The sequence below is a fragment of the Notamacropus eugenii genome, chromosome 2 (assembly GCF_028372415.1).
Source record: "Notamacropus eugenii isolate mMacEug1 chromosome 2, mMacEug1.pri_v2, whole genome shotgun sequence".
In the NCBI taxonomy this organism is placed as follows: Eukaryota; Metazoa; Chordata; class Mammalia; order Diprotodontia; family Macropodidae; genus Notamacropus; species Notamacropus eugenii.
Window position 1 is genome coordinate 327,221,117 of NC_092873.1, and position 14,935 is coordinate 327,236,051.

General features: G+C 37.1%; 1 protein-coding gene across 2 annotated transcripts; it reads right to left on the bottom strand.

The window, feature by feature from the left end:
* Positions 1–280: 280 nt before the first annotated feature.
* Positions 281–14,525, bottom strand: CD7 (CD7 molecule). Of its 2 annotated transcripts, none has more exons than XM_072645414.1 (4): positions 14,437–14,525; positions 4,628–4,942; positions 2,828–2,934; positions 281–1,456 (listed from the first exon to the last, which is right to left on the bottom strand). In XM_072645414.1, the coding sequence occupies exons 1-4, from the start codon at positions 14,495–14,497 to the stop codon at positions 1,352–1,354; spliced, it is 588 nt and encodes a 195-aa protein (XP_072501515.1). In that variant the 5' UTR covers positions 14,498–14,525; the 3' UTR covers positions 281–1,351. The 2 variants fall into 2 exon arrangements, with proteins under 2 accessions (XP_072501515.1, XP_072501516.1); XM_072645415.1 differs by lacking the exon at positions 14,437–14,525 and adding an exon at positions 8,956–11,024.
* Between the last annotated feature and the right edge of the window lie 410 nt (positions 14,526–14,935).

Below are 14,935 nucleotides of genomic sequence, written 5' to 3' on the forward strand. Positions count from 1 at the left end.
TTGGAATCAGGAAGATTAATCTTCATGAGTTCAAACCTGGCTCAGACAATTATCACCTGTATGACCCTGGGCAAGTCACTTAACTCTGCCTCAGTTCCTCATCTGTAAAACAAACTGGAGAAGGCAATGGCAAACCACTCCATTTCTTGACCAAGAAAACCCCAAAATGGGGTCACGAAGAATTGGACATGACTAAACAACAAAAAGAATAGCGCCTACCTCCTGGGAGTGTTGTGAGAATTAAATGCACTCAGCACAATACCTGACACATAGTCAGCACTTAATCAACAGTTATTTCTTTATTTTCTTCCATCAGCATCAGGAAATATCTATTTTTATTGAAGGATACGCAGCATCAGCAGAAATCATTAGCACAGCATCCTTTCCTGCTAGTCCTAACATGACAGTCTCATGCACACAACCTTAGCCCAGCATGACTGAACTAAGCCTTAGCTTCCTGCACTCAGAGGTACACTGTGGGCCCCCCTAATATCAGATGCATGTGGTGACCTTCAGGACATTGGCCTAATATCAAACTGTCTCATGGTCTCCTCAAAAAAAGAAGTTTCTATACCCCTAAAGACTTAAGTACAATTCAAACCCCATCAGGAGAACAGCGTTGAAAGCTGAGGACTCATGAGCCCATCTCTAGGGGTGCCAGCTTCATAGATCTTTATTATTATTATCATTTTACAAAGTACTTATTGGTAAAGGATTCAGACTACTAGCAACATGACACAGAATAGTAAGGAAGCAGACTGTTTAGTTCAGTGCCAACATACAGAATACTGCCTTGAGGGGTGAAGGTTAAGTTAAGACAACTGTCCATTCTCTGATGTCTCTTGCTTCCTTCCTACAGTTGTAGCGTAAAGGTGAACTCCTTCTCATACCCAAATCTCAATGTCTGTTTTCTTCGGAACCGTTTTTTGTTCTCTTTTGTATATTTTTAAAGACAATTCAATGACCTCATTTCTTTTTTTTTTTACTCTGTTTAGGAGCAATATTATTACATTCCCCTTTCCAAAAGTCTCTCACTTCTACTCTTCCCCTCCACCTATATGACCCTGGGTGCAGATCTCAGCTCTGGTAATTGCTATGTGTGTGGTCTCTGACAGGTCTGTAAAATGGAATGGGAGCAGATTGACTTATACTGGACCCAATCTCTTCCATTTCTATGAAATTTAAAATCCATTAGACAATTTAATTTCCTTTACCCTAGGATGATTTGTGTTGGCTGTTTTCTGGTGGAAGGCCAAAATCCTTATTCTAAGGCAGAGAGAAGTTACAGAATGGGAAAAAGGAAAATGTCTTTCTGTAGGGTACTCCTGCTTGGTCTCCACAGTGAGGTTGGTCAGTTGTACTGATTGTTCTGGCATGAAGTGTTCCGTTGAATGACATAGGACATGTCTTCATATACAGTACATGATGTATTCTGAGACTTTCTTAAATTGCACACCTGGAAAATAAAAGCAGTTTTTCCTATTTTTAGTTCAGTTTGAATGCCTCAGCTCTCCCCCTTCAAGCTGAGCAGTCCCCTTAGGACTAGATCAGATGTCTTTTCAGAAATAAAACACTAACTAGTAATAATCTGTTGTTATTGTTATCTTTTTCATTCCACAATAACATCTTATATTTGTAAAAGAAGGCAGTGGGAAGACATGAAATCCTATTTTGGACACATCTGAGATCAAAGAGTTGGAACCATAAAGGACCCGGAAAGCCATCACTTTACAGATGAGGAAAGTGAGACTGAAAGAAGTAGTGATTCACCCAGGATCACAAAGTATTAAATGCTAGAGCCAGAATTTCAGCCTTCCTTCTTTGTCTCTAAATCCAGTTCTGTTTTCATGTTGTCATGCTGTAATTAATTCATAGGATCCTAGATTTTAGACCTGAAAGGGACGTTAACGATTGATCCTGTTCAAGGCTTCTCAGTCTACTTTGCAGGTAGATGTTTATGCATGATCCAGTGTGTATGTATGTGTACATGCACACATGTGTACACATACATATACACAATAAAATATGCATACTTGTATATGTACATGAGATACATGTATGTATCCTATAATAAAACTATAGCCATAACTCTAATTATATCTGTACACATGTACATATACACACATGCACATGCATGTATATGTGCCCACACACATATAAAGCCAAAGTGATTTCTATCTCCCAAGAGACCCTGGAGTCTAATACTGACTGGCATTATAAATCACATTAGAGCTGAGCTCAAGATTTGTTTCCACTCTGGAAAAACAATTCAGTCAGATACTTCTTACTTTCTCCTGTCTCCTAACTCTTAGTGAAGTTCTTCTACTGGAAATTCTTAGGTCTAGGGGTTTTAGGTCTCTGACAATGAATTTAGGTCTCTGACAATGAATTTCCTGGCAATTTCTCTCTCTCCAGGCACACAAGCAAGCTTCTGAGTAGCAAAGCATCTCCAAACTGTCGCTGACAATGAAGTTTTGGGTATCTACATCCTCTTCAGTGTTTGTCGTATAGAATTCCTTTCCATGTTTCATGATTTTTCGCAGCATTTCCACGAATGATTTCTAAACTCTGCTCCTGTCTTCCCCACACACAACTTGCTCTTCCTACCTGATACTGGCTCTGACCCAAATGTTCCATAGACATTGCAGTCTAAACACCCCACTCCAAGGAGCCCAACAAAAGAAAATGAGATGGTATTTGGGATTTCCAAATGGTTGGTTTTTCTGTGTCTCATATTGCCTCTTCTTCCTGCTGGGATTTTTGAGAGCCTATTGGGTGGGGAAATATCCAAATGAAAAAACACAAGTCACAGTTCAGATTCACTTACCCATTTCTTCAACATCATGGACAGAGGCCACAGGACCAGTCCAATGAAGAAAGATACTACAATCAAGATCACTCCAAGGCTTCCATATTTTCTTTTCCCTTTTTTTTCTAGGAAGAGGAAAAAGTGAAGAATGATTTGCAGGGCTCTAACAAGCTAAAGTTGGGTCCCACAGGTAGATGGGAAGTAGTGAAAACAAAAAGGGCAGCTATTTCCATGTGACTTAACTCATCAGAATCTCTGTGTCCTTAAATAGTAGAAAAAGCATTGTACTGGGTGTCAGGAATTCAGATCCTGACTCTGATACTTACTAACTGTGTGTTCACATTATTCAATGTTTCTGAACCTCCTTTTTCTCATCTGCAAAATGAGAGTACTGGAAAAGAGGATCTTTAAGGTCCCTGATATTCTGATATTCTGTGATGCTGTGATCCTATGATCTGGTCACTATATTTTATCCTAGGGAAAAGAGTGGAGATGAATTTAGGGCAGGCTCCACCATGAATCAACACCTCAGGACTACTTATTGTGTCCTATTCTTGTCTCTCATTCTTTTCAGTCTATGTCTTTACTCATGAGGGTTCATGCCTGCATAGTGTACTCCTCTCTTTTTCTACTGAACCCCTTTTGTTTCCCCTTCAAGATCCAGCTTGGGTAGGTGGGTGGTGCCATAGTGCATAGAGGGTCAAACCTGGAGTCAGAAAGACTCATCCTGAGTTCAAATCTGACCTTAGACACTTACTGGCTGTGTGAACCTGGGCAAGTCACTTAACCCTGTTTGCCTCAGTTCCTCATCTGTAACATGAGCTGGAGAAGGAAATGGCAGACTACTCCATATCCTTGCCAAGAAAACCCCCCAAAGGGGTCACGAAGAGTAGAACACAACTGAAAAAATGACTGAACAAAACATCAAGGTCTGGCTCAGGATGTACCTTCTCTAGGGAGCCTTTCATGCTCCTCCTAGCTTTTTGCCTCTAAATTCTTATAGCATAGGATGGATCTATCAATCAGCAGGTATTTATTTAGCACCTACCATATGTCAGGTGCTGTTTTAGGTGCTGGGGATACAAATACAGAAAACAAAATAATTCTTACCCATGATCATAGAGTAAATAGATTTTAGAGTTAGAAGAGAACTTATATGTCCTCTACTCCATTTTCCAGAGGAAGAAAATGAATCTGAGAGATTTTGTGACTTGATTAAGGTCACCTAAGTCAGAAATAGCAAAGTCAATATTCAAATGGAGATCCTCTGACTTCACAATTAGTTCTCTATGATATCAGAAGATTCGCTTTCTGTTTGTATTTCTCTTACATTCTGACTAAATTCTAATTTGTATTATTTGTATTCTGGTTGTATTTCCTTTATTAGTTTGTCAGTTCCTTGAGAACAGGGGCCATATGTTTATTTAATCCCCTTAGTACCTAACACTGTAACTTGTACACAGTAAATACTCAAAATATTTGTTGATTGAATAAGTGAATGAATTGTTGAATGATAGAAACTCTGCTCTAAGGGAGGTTATAGACTAGTTTGGAAGAAAGGGCATATACACGAAAAACATACTAAGCAATACATGGTTGAGAGCAAGTATTACATAAGTTCTAGGGGGGGCTTTTAAAGGATTTCTAAGGGCTAGTGTAGTTTCATGAAAGGAATGGAACTGAGGTTGAGCCTTGAAGGGAGAATGGGTCTTAGGCAAACAGAGAGCAGAGAAAATATATTATAATTAGGGGAAACAGTGTAAGCAAAGACTCTGGGAATGGCATTTGCTTTTCTGAAGTATGAGTAGAATTGAGTACCTGTTACTACCACCATGGTGCCATTTCCCTGGATATTGTCAGATACTGTGGCATGGCATGTATAGACATCAGTGTCATTCGGTTGTATATTGGTTATTGTGATCACTAAATTATTCAAGGATCCAGAGATGATGGTGCGGTTCTTGTAACTTTCTGTTATGATGGATTCACTTTTTTTTGAGAAATGTGTCACTACCATGAGCCTGACAGTACTTCGCTTCAAGTAGATCCCAGCTGATTTTCCAACGGTAATGCAGGTGATGTTGATTGCATCCCCTTCCTGAGCCATGATGAGTGGGGGAAATTGTTTCACTTCTAAAAAGGAAGAGACAAAGAAGTCATTCCCATTGCACTGAATGCTGTACTCTGGCTCAGTGGCAATGACATGCCAATTTCTGTGTGGCACAGTGTAACTCCCACCTTGATTTCCAGTCTTATTACACTTTACTCCTCTCAAGCTCTCTCTTTCATTTTATAGATGAAAAAATTCAAACTTATCTGTAAAATGACCTAGAGAGACCAGGGGGTCTAAGAGACTTACTCGAGTTCACAAAAATCAGGATTTGGAGTCAAGTCATATGGATTTCTAGATTTAGTCACTGCTCTTTCCACTGTACTGTTTCCTCTCTTAAATAATAGAACCTTAGTAAATACTTATTGATTATACTTAGTAAATACTTGGTAAATATGAATGCTGCAATCATAATGGCACATAATCCCCATAATAGAGATGTATTAGAACAGGGTGATAGGGACCTTTCAGGCCTATATCTATCCATTTCTAGCCTACTGTCACTAGAGGTCTGCCCAAAACTGAGATGGGAGAATTTAATCATAAAACAGATGAATTATGGGAAGGGAGATGAGGGAGGGTGGGAAGATCTTAAAATATTTCTTTTTTTAAAAAAAAATGATCAAAATGCACCTTATTTATTTTGTTACAGAGCTGAGGAACTACATATGTGGAATATTGCAAGTACTGTTTTATACAATCAAATTGGTTGGTTTTTCTGAACTGCTCTTTTTCTCTATTTTCTTTTTGGTTACAATAAGAGAGGACTCAATGAGTAGGGGAAAGGGAAAAGGCTATAGGCAGGAATTAATATAATATAAAATAGCAACAATAAAAATTCAAAGAGATTATTATCGATTTTAAATAACCTAATTTCCTAATATACTTAAATATTTTTGAGAAATCTGTGACAACAAACACTGACATATTGATGTCTTCTTTAACTTTTAAAGTTCTATTAATTGGTTTTGTTTTTTCATTATGTACATTTATAGGTTATCCTCACTTCATGAGAATTTTCTTGTAACAAAGCAAAACAGATAAATAAAAATAATGATACAGTGAATTTATCTGAAAGTGCATGTAACATTCCACATCTGTAGCAACCCTTACTTCTCTATTTTTTAAAAAAAATTAACATTAAGAGAACTCTCTTTTCCTTCCCTTCCTTTCCATATCCCATATCACTACAGAAAAAGAATAGAAAAACAAATTTATTGTGACAGATATGCAATTGTAACAAAAAGCAAATTTTGCTTCATGCAAAGGAAATTCCCTCATTGGCTGTATACAAAAATATGTTTCATTTTATACTCTAAATACATCAGCTCTCTATAATGGTGAACAAGTTTCATCATTAATCTTTGGGAATTATGAATGGTCATTGTATGGATCTCACAGATTTCAAAGTTATTTGTTTTTACAGTGTTGTTGTTATTGCATAAATTGCTGTCCTGGGCTGAATGAATTGTGGTATGTGAATGTGATGGAGCACTATTGCGCTGTAAGAAATGAGGAAATAGATGATTACAAAAATACATGGTAACAGTATATGAACTAATTCAAAACAAAGTGAGCAGAACCAGAATGATTTGCCCTATTGATATTATAAAAATTAAGACTTTGGAGAACTTTTGTAACCTGATGAAGAATGAAATGAACAGACCGACCAGACTGATTTAGAGAAGTGGGTCCACTCTACTAAGCAGGCACTGGCTGTGTTTAGTTGAAAATGATTGCTAGATTTTCCAGCTTTTCTTATGAAGCTTCTATTCATAACAATGAATGGGGATTACATAGCAATGAATAGGATTGATTCTGGGATGACTAAATTAGTTTATAAAATTCTTTGCAAGTATGAAAAAATCAAGAATTATAAGAGCCACATGCCAGGGTATGGTCAGAAATCTTTTAACAAGTAGCTCCTTTTCTCAGTGTAAAGTCAAGCTTGCTGCAAAAATCAGATCACAGACTTTTGAAACCAAAGAAGTCCAGGAACAATTGTAGACTCTGTATAGTTGGTTTAGGTCCTCATAACCTCTTCGTTGGATTATTGAGATTGCTTTTTAATAAGTCTCCTTGCTCCCAGTCTCTCTTCTCCATTGCATGTTCCTGCCACAGTCAATATCTGTATGTCACTATACTTACTCTAAGACCTATTGCTAAAACCTTCAAGCCAGATGATGAAAATCGATAGTATAGAACTATACATAACAATTATAAGTAAAACAATAAGCTCAGTGAAAAACAAAATTATTTCAGGAGAAAACAAAATGGTAAAAACAATAGGAAAGAAGAAAAATGACCAATAAAACTTCACATCCTGAAAAAGAATTGGGATTGACACAGGCAAAAAGGTTAGATTCTGAATAACAAAACAAGGACAGAAAATTTAAGAATTATCAGACTTCCCAAAAATTGTGAAGAAGAAAAGAGACTAATACCACTCTTTAGGAAATAATGCAGGAAAATTTCCTAGAAATATTGCAAAAAAGGAACAGGTTGCAGGCTTTCAAAAGATGACAACAGATGAAACTCAAATTCAAATCATCCAGACACACGATTTTCAAGTTACAACATTACAGTCACAAGGATGTGACTATGCAGTAATCAAAGAACAAAGCATCCTCTCAAAAAGCAGCAAGTATAATTGCATAAGATTTTCTTACATAAGTTAGGAATGAGAAAATCATTTTCAATGATATATAAAATGTTAAAGATTATAATATGAAATTGGCAAGCTATGAATTCTTATTCAAGACAAAAGATGGCAATTCAAGAATTTATATTGATTTAAAAAATTAGGAGCACACAAAGAAAATATGGCAGCTTTTAATTTACAAAACCACCAAAACCACAGATCGAGACATAGTATTTAAGCACTTATGCGTACCTAGTTGCTATATAGCAATGTGGTCATGACAGAAAAATAATAAAACAATAGCCATTTTGCCTTGATTAAGAACTGAATGATGCAAATAGGCTTTAAGGAAAAGTGGGGAGAAAAGAATTGGGAGGAAAATTAATTAATAATACCAAATTAAGAATGAGAGAAATAATAATAATGAGGCAAATAATGAGAGAAAAAGAACCAGAGCAAAGAAGGTGGAGAGAGAAGGGGAAGCGATTTTTGGAAGACGTTCCCATTTCAAGGAGAAAGGGATATGTGGGGCAATGCAGGTAGAATTTTTTTTTTTTTTTTTGCAAATAGAGTGAATAATATTAAATAACCTAGAAAGTCTTTATGTGCTTAGGCTGAAATGAGAATATTATTAATGAAATAAGGAAGACTATATTCCTTTCTGACAAAAAACTTCAAGTGAATGAAGTATAGAAATGGTTGCCAAAGAGAGATGGATTTTTTATGTAAGAAGAGAGAGAGCCAGAGAAACAGAGAGAAACAGAGAGAGAGAGAGAGAGAGAGAGAGAGAGAGAGAAAGAGAGAGAGAGAGTTTTACATAATAGGAAGCAGTGCAGCCAGGATAAAGTACATATATGTGTGTGTGCTTGCATGTATATGTTTGTGAAACCAGATTATTTGCTACAAAAATTTTTGAAAAAATATGATATGCAAAATATGTAAGAAATTAACAGAAATTTATTAGTATGATCTGTTTCCCAATATGTTAGATAAATTGTCAAAGGTTATGGAACAGATAGTTCAACGACTATCTGAAAAAAGGAAAGTTAGACAACTCTGGGGGCCACCTTGTACTCTTCAACTTGGTGGAAAGGAGAAAAGTGATCAAATTCATTTTTGGTAGGTCTGTGAAGTGTGAGTCTTTGATCCTGCTTGTCAATAAGCTTTGGAACAATTTTTCTGGAAAGCACTTTGCTGTTACACAATGAAGAGCTATCAAAGATGTTGCTACTTTGTGATCCCACTACTCTAGAGTGCTAGCCTGCAGTCCAGAAGAACTGAGCACAAATACAAGCTTAGACATTTCTTAGCTGTGTGACCCTGTGCAGGTCAATTAACCTCTGCCTGTCTCAGTTTCCTAGTCTGCAAAATGGCTGTGGTAATAATAATACCCACCTCTCAGGGATGTTGTGACGGCAAAATGAAGCAATCTTTGTAAAGTACTTTGCAAACCTTAAAGCACTTTATAATCGATGCCTGATATTACTGTTACTAGGATTATTACTAGACAGCTGGTGGCAGTGGGTAGAACATTTATCTTACAGTCACATCCATCTTCAGATGCTTACTGGATATGTGCAAGCCACTTTAACCTCTGTTTGCCTCAGTTTCCTCAACTGTCAAAAGAGAACAATAAATAAACTTTCCAGGGTTATTGTCTTCCCAATAACCCTTTCAAAAAAAGGAAGGAGAATTGACTCTTTTCTGCCTAGAATTTCAGGTGCAGAGATTCATGTAGTACAAATATAACTCATACAGCAGAGTCACATTACTAGTCACTTTGACCCTATACAAAATCAGGTTTAGAGATTCATCAGTTAACAAATATATATTAAGTGCCTAGAATTTTTAGGAACTTTCTAAGGATTCAGGTTTATATTTCTACTGAGAACTATGACCATGGGCAGATAGGTTGACATGCCACAGAGAAGGGTAGGCTAAATCATAATGTAGTGACCAAATTAACTTGTGGTGCTACAGGCTGGCAATTGTATAAATCTTTGCCCAATGAAAATGTCAGTGTTTATCAGATTTTAATTGATATTAATGTTTACCAGATTATAGTGTTTGACTGTTAGATGACACTATTTGCATATACCCAAGTATCTTGTACTTCTCATGTAATTGCACATCCAAAGCTCATCTTGCTCTTTGAAGTTTGCTAATATTTCTGTTCAAATAGTATTAAAAACTGGTTGAAGATAAAGAAGTGATAAACCATAGCAATTTCTGCTCTGTGTGTGTTTCATTAGTGGGAATGAGACATGACAGTATCCTACACAAGAATGAAACAGAGAAAATAGTCTCTATCAGAAACTACTAGTATCTTCCAAGCTGGGTACTCTAAACTTTAAATGAGAGATAATTTCAGATGCCCATGTTTACTCATGTACTGTGTGCTTCACGTGTAATTTCATATATTCATTGATGCAGATTTCTATTATTGTACATTCTTCTGTTATGGTATTTTCTTGTTCATGTTTATTTGCCTTTGTGCTGTTATCATGCATGTAGTACAGGTACCTAAGCCTGCTGAGTATGCATAGTTTTCATTACGTGTTTATTTGTGCATACTATGCTATTTTGTATACTTTGTTATCCTGTAGACCTATTTGATTGCTACTACACATATTTGCTTATGTTCTTTAGATATGTGTGTGCTTCTATGATGTGTACATAACATGTCCTGTATACAATTTAGACCTTCAATCACTTAAATAGCCTGTCAAGAGATACTTTCCTCTGTGATATGTCTATGGCATGTACGGTTGATATGTATTTGCTATGAATGGTGCCCTAAGGTGATTGCCTGGGACTCTGGATTAATCTTTCTTCTTTTGGAAAGTGCTGATATGTTGATCCTGTGGTATGTAATTACAAATGCCAGTAATGTCATAACTGATGTTACAAGGGACTGCAAAATTTCCAACAGTGGGAAGGAATGTAGAATTTCTTCTACCAAAGCGTTTAAAGTAGATAAAATGAAGTCTGATGGATAGGTAGGACATCTTCAGTTTGTTTTTCTCTTTTTTTTTTGTTTCCCCTGTCTAAAGAGAGATTGTGTCTTAAAGAGATAGTGTTATCTTCTCCTTCCCTTGGAGCAGTCTCACAAGAGGGCAAGTTCAGAAATGAGCTTAAACACTCTATACTTGAGACTGGAGTGGAAATGAAGATAGGCAGAGCTGATGGAGTCTGAGCAGCCCTTGAAGTTCAGATGCTCCAACCACCACCTCCACCTACCACAGCCAGGAAAGGAGCTTGTGAATTAGGCTGAGGAGGATTTGTAGGCAGAATGTTATTACTGAATTGTCCATTATGAAAGATTGAAACCAAACAGTCATTTTGCCTATTCCTCTTTTCTTCCTTCCTACTTGCTTTCAATTAATATTGAAAACTGGCAGAGGATAAAGGTATCGTTGACTATAGCAATTTCTGAAAAGACTAACAACGCCCACACTGCAAGGTGAAGACTAGAGGGAGATGGAGTAGAGAATCCTAAACCTTCCTCTCTCATAGCAGCCAGGCAGAATCTTTTCACTTTGTCCAAATAATCCCTCACAAAGACCAATCTTTTTCTAGAAGAAACAACCCCTTACCTTTTTGCCTAGGAGAAAAATTGGATTCATGCTTTGGGAAGTCATTAAGCATAAATCACTAAGATTTTTTCATTTAGCTTCAGAGTCTCCAGCCAGGAAGATCAGGACAATTTCTGACCAAACTGATGCTCTTTTTCTGATTTTTTTTCTTTGTATTTAGCATGCGGATCACTGCCCCATACTTTTATCCCCTTGCCACCAATGAGACACAAATCAGAAATTGCTAAGGTTAATCACACTTTTATGTTATACTGGATTTCAATATTAACACAATAGAAATGTGAACAAGCACCAAAGACTAGGTCAACTTTGAATTTAATATATGTTGTTCTGGGAAGGCAAAATTAGTCTGGCATGTTTTTTCTGAACAGAAAGTTGAACAAAAAATTGTCACAGATACATCTCTTGTCTCAGTCTCAGACTGCTCTCCTGAACTTGGTAGGTGGAGCTGGTGGAAATATCCAGGCTCTGGGGGTGAGGTTGTGGGGTGAGGGTTGGGTAGCTCAAGCTTCATCATCCTCATTCTATCCAGGCCCACACCAGTCTCTCTGGAAACTCTTGCTTCTGCTTCCTAACCTTTACCCAGTCTTACCAGACATCCTGGCCTCCTACTTTACAGAGAAAATGGAAACTATCCATCACAAACCCCCTCATCTTACCTAGTCTCCATATCAAAACTGTCATATTTTCATCCATTTTCTCCCTCTTTACCCCAATCTATGAAGAACAGGTAACCCTTTTCTTTTTCAGTCAACCCCTCTTTTTAATACCCTCCCATGTCTTTGTTATCTATCATTCTTTCTTTGGTTCTCTCTCTCTCTCTCTCTGTTTCCCTCTCTCTCTCTCTCTTCCTTTCTCCCTCTTTCTCTCTTTTTCTCTCATCAGCCAGTAAGCATTTATTAATCATTTACTATGTGTCAGGTACTGTGCTCTGGGGAATGAAAAAAAAAAGCCAAAACACTGTCCCTGCTCTCAAGGAGCTCACTTTCTTGATGGGATTGACAACATGTCCATAGAGGAAATAGAAGGTAATTTCCAATGAAAGTCACTAGTAGTGGGGAGGTTTTGTGTGTGTGTGTGTGTGTGTGTGTGTGTGTGTGTGTGTGTGTGTGTGTGTGTGTGTGTGTGATAGGGAATGGGAAATGACCTTCAGAAAGTGAGATTAGTTTCATCTTTTTTTTTAACTTTTTTCTTTTCTTTTATACTTAAATACTAAAACTTAATATACAATAGAGAAAAAAGAAACATATCATTAACTTAGATACAAAATAAGAAAAGAAAAAAGCATTGCCACATGCACAGCAGAATGTAAGAGATTCAAAATATAAATTTCCATTTCAAGAAAGCCTATCTAATAAATGCTATGTGCTGTGTTGAGAGCTGCCCATCTTTTCTTTGCTTCTTTGATTAGAGGTGAACCTTAAAGGACACTTGGGAAAGCCAAATTAAGAGGCAAAGTGCCAGAGCAGAGCATTCCAGGCATGAGAGATAGCCACTGCTGACACAAATTGGGAAATGGAATGTCTTGGAATGGAATGTGTGATGAATAGGAAGCAGATGTAGAGCATGTATAGGGAAGTAAAATGTAAGAAGATTTGAAAGCAGGAAGGAGCCAGGTGTGAAGGGCAAACAAGATTTGATATTTAATCCTGGAGATGAAATAGAGCCAGAAAAATCACTTTGGCCCATGAAAAGAGGATGGATTGGAGTGGAAGGAGATTGGAGTCAAGGAGACAGAAACTTGTTGCAGTAGTACAAGCAAGAAATGATAAGGCTGAACTCAGGTGGTGGCTGAGTAGCTGGAGAGAAGGAGACATATATTTGATATATACAAATCTTTATAGATCTATTTATCCATATATATGTACATTTAAACTTTAATGGCTTAAAATTGCACTGACTTTTAAAACACTTGCTGTATGTATGTATGTGTATATGTATATACGTATATATATGATATCATGAAGATGGAATGATTTTTATGAAAATGGGTCACAAATCTACATGTTCACCTATTACTATTACAAGTGGATTTCAGCCTATATTGTCAATTTCCCAGTTAAACATCTCCTGGATGCCTCATCAGCACCTTAAATTTATTGCTTCCAAAAGAGAATTAATTATTGTGCCCCCTAAACCCATTTCTCTTCTAAATTCCTTTAATTCTATTTAGGGTACCATTATCTTCTCAGTAATTCAGATTTATAACTTTGAATGCATTCTTGATTTTTTCCTTTCTTTCAGTCCCAATATCTAATCAGTTGCCAAGTCTTGTTAATTCTCTTTCCTTAACATTTCTTACATCCATTCTCTTCTTTCCATGTCCCTAGTTCAGGCATCCCATCACCTCTGGCTCAGACTATTATAATGGCCTCCAAATTTATCTCCTTGGTCCCTGGCATTCCTCTTTGCAGCCTTCACACAACTGCCAAAATCATCTTCTGAAGGCACAGGCAGTGCTTCTAGGATAAAATATAAAGTCCTCAGCCTGATATGAAAGGTTCTTTGCAATTTGTCTCTTACTTACCTTTCCAACTTCAGTCTTCTTCAAGAGCTCTATGGATCATCCATATTAGACTATACTATCTATTTCCTGAGTTCTTATTTCCCACCACTATGAATTTGCAGTTTGTTTACCTGCTCAGAATGCATTTCCTCTTCATCTCCAGCTCTCAGAATCCCTGTCTTCCTTCAAAATGCGATTCAGGTACAGCTTTCTTTATTACCTCCCTTCCCATATCTTAGTGCCTTCTCCCTCTTCAAATTACCTTGCATTATTCTTATTTTGTTAACATTCGATATCCTCCTTTCAGCCTCACAAATAGAATTTAAACTTCACCTGCAAGCTGTTTAATTTTATTCCTTTGAGTTCCTAGGACCCAACAAAGTTGGGGTTTTTTTTTTGGTTTTTTAAAGAATCCCAGTCTGGACCAGATTTCATCAGTATAGGGACAGAAACTCCCTTCCACAACACAGCTCAGTCCCTTCTCTATATTTTATAGTCTTAGAAAGTTGCCTCAGGAGATACAGGATTAAGTAACTTGCTGATGGTCACACCCAGTCAGTAAGTCCTGAGGCAGGACCAGAAAACCCAGGTTTTCTCTCCATGTGTTATGCTGCATTAACTCAAATAGGGTAGAGATCTCATAACTGTTGAAAAGAAATGGGTAGAGAGATCATAGGAAGAGGTTGAAAGCTACTGAGATGCTCCATCCATAAGCATTTCTTGGTTCCTTTATCAAATAGGAACCCAAAGATGCCTGTGGTATAACACACATACCTTCTCCTGGCGTCCTGGAGAGACACAAGAAGAGCACTGGGAGCCTCAGCAGTTGAAACATCTTCACCCAAGTTCACCTTAGTTCTGGCAGTCTGATCTCCAGCAAAAAAAAGAAAAAAGGTGTGCAAACCACATATAGCTCTTGGTTCTAACCACACTTAAAAACCCTCATTCAAAACAAGTTAATGTAAACTTTTAACTTCCTGACTTGTGACTTCATGGTAACGTTTTCATTTTATGGAAAGCATTGTGATTATTCCCCATGATAATGTAACCTTATACAGTCCAGTCCAGACAGCACATAGTAGGTGCTTAATAAATGTTTATTACTGATTTATTAAACACCCATTATGTGCAAGGCACTGCTCTAACTTGCTGGAGAGACAAAGAGAAAACAACAAAATCTCTCCATTAAAGAAGCTAAAATTCTACTGGGGAGATAAAACATGTAAATAGACAAGTATATAAGTAATAATTTGGGCAGCTTATTAGTAAGTAG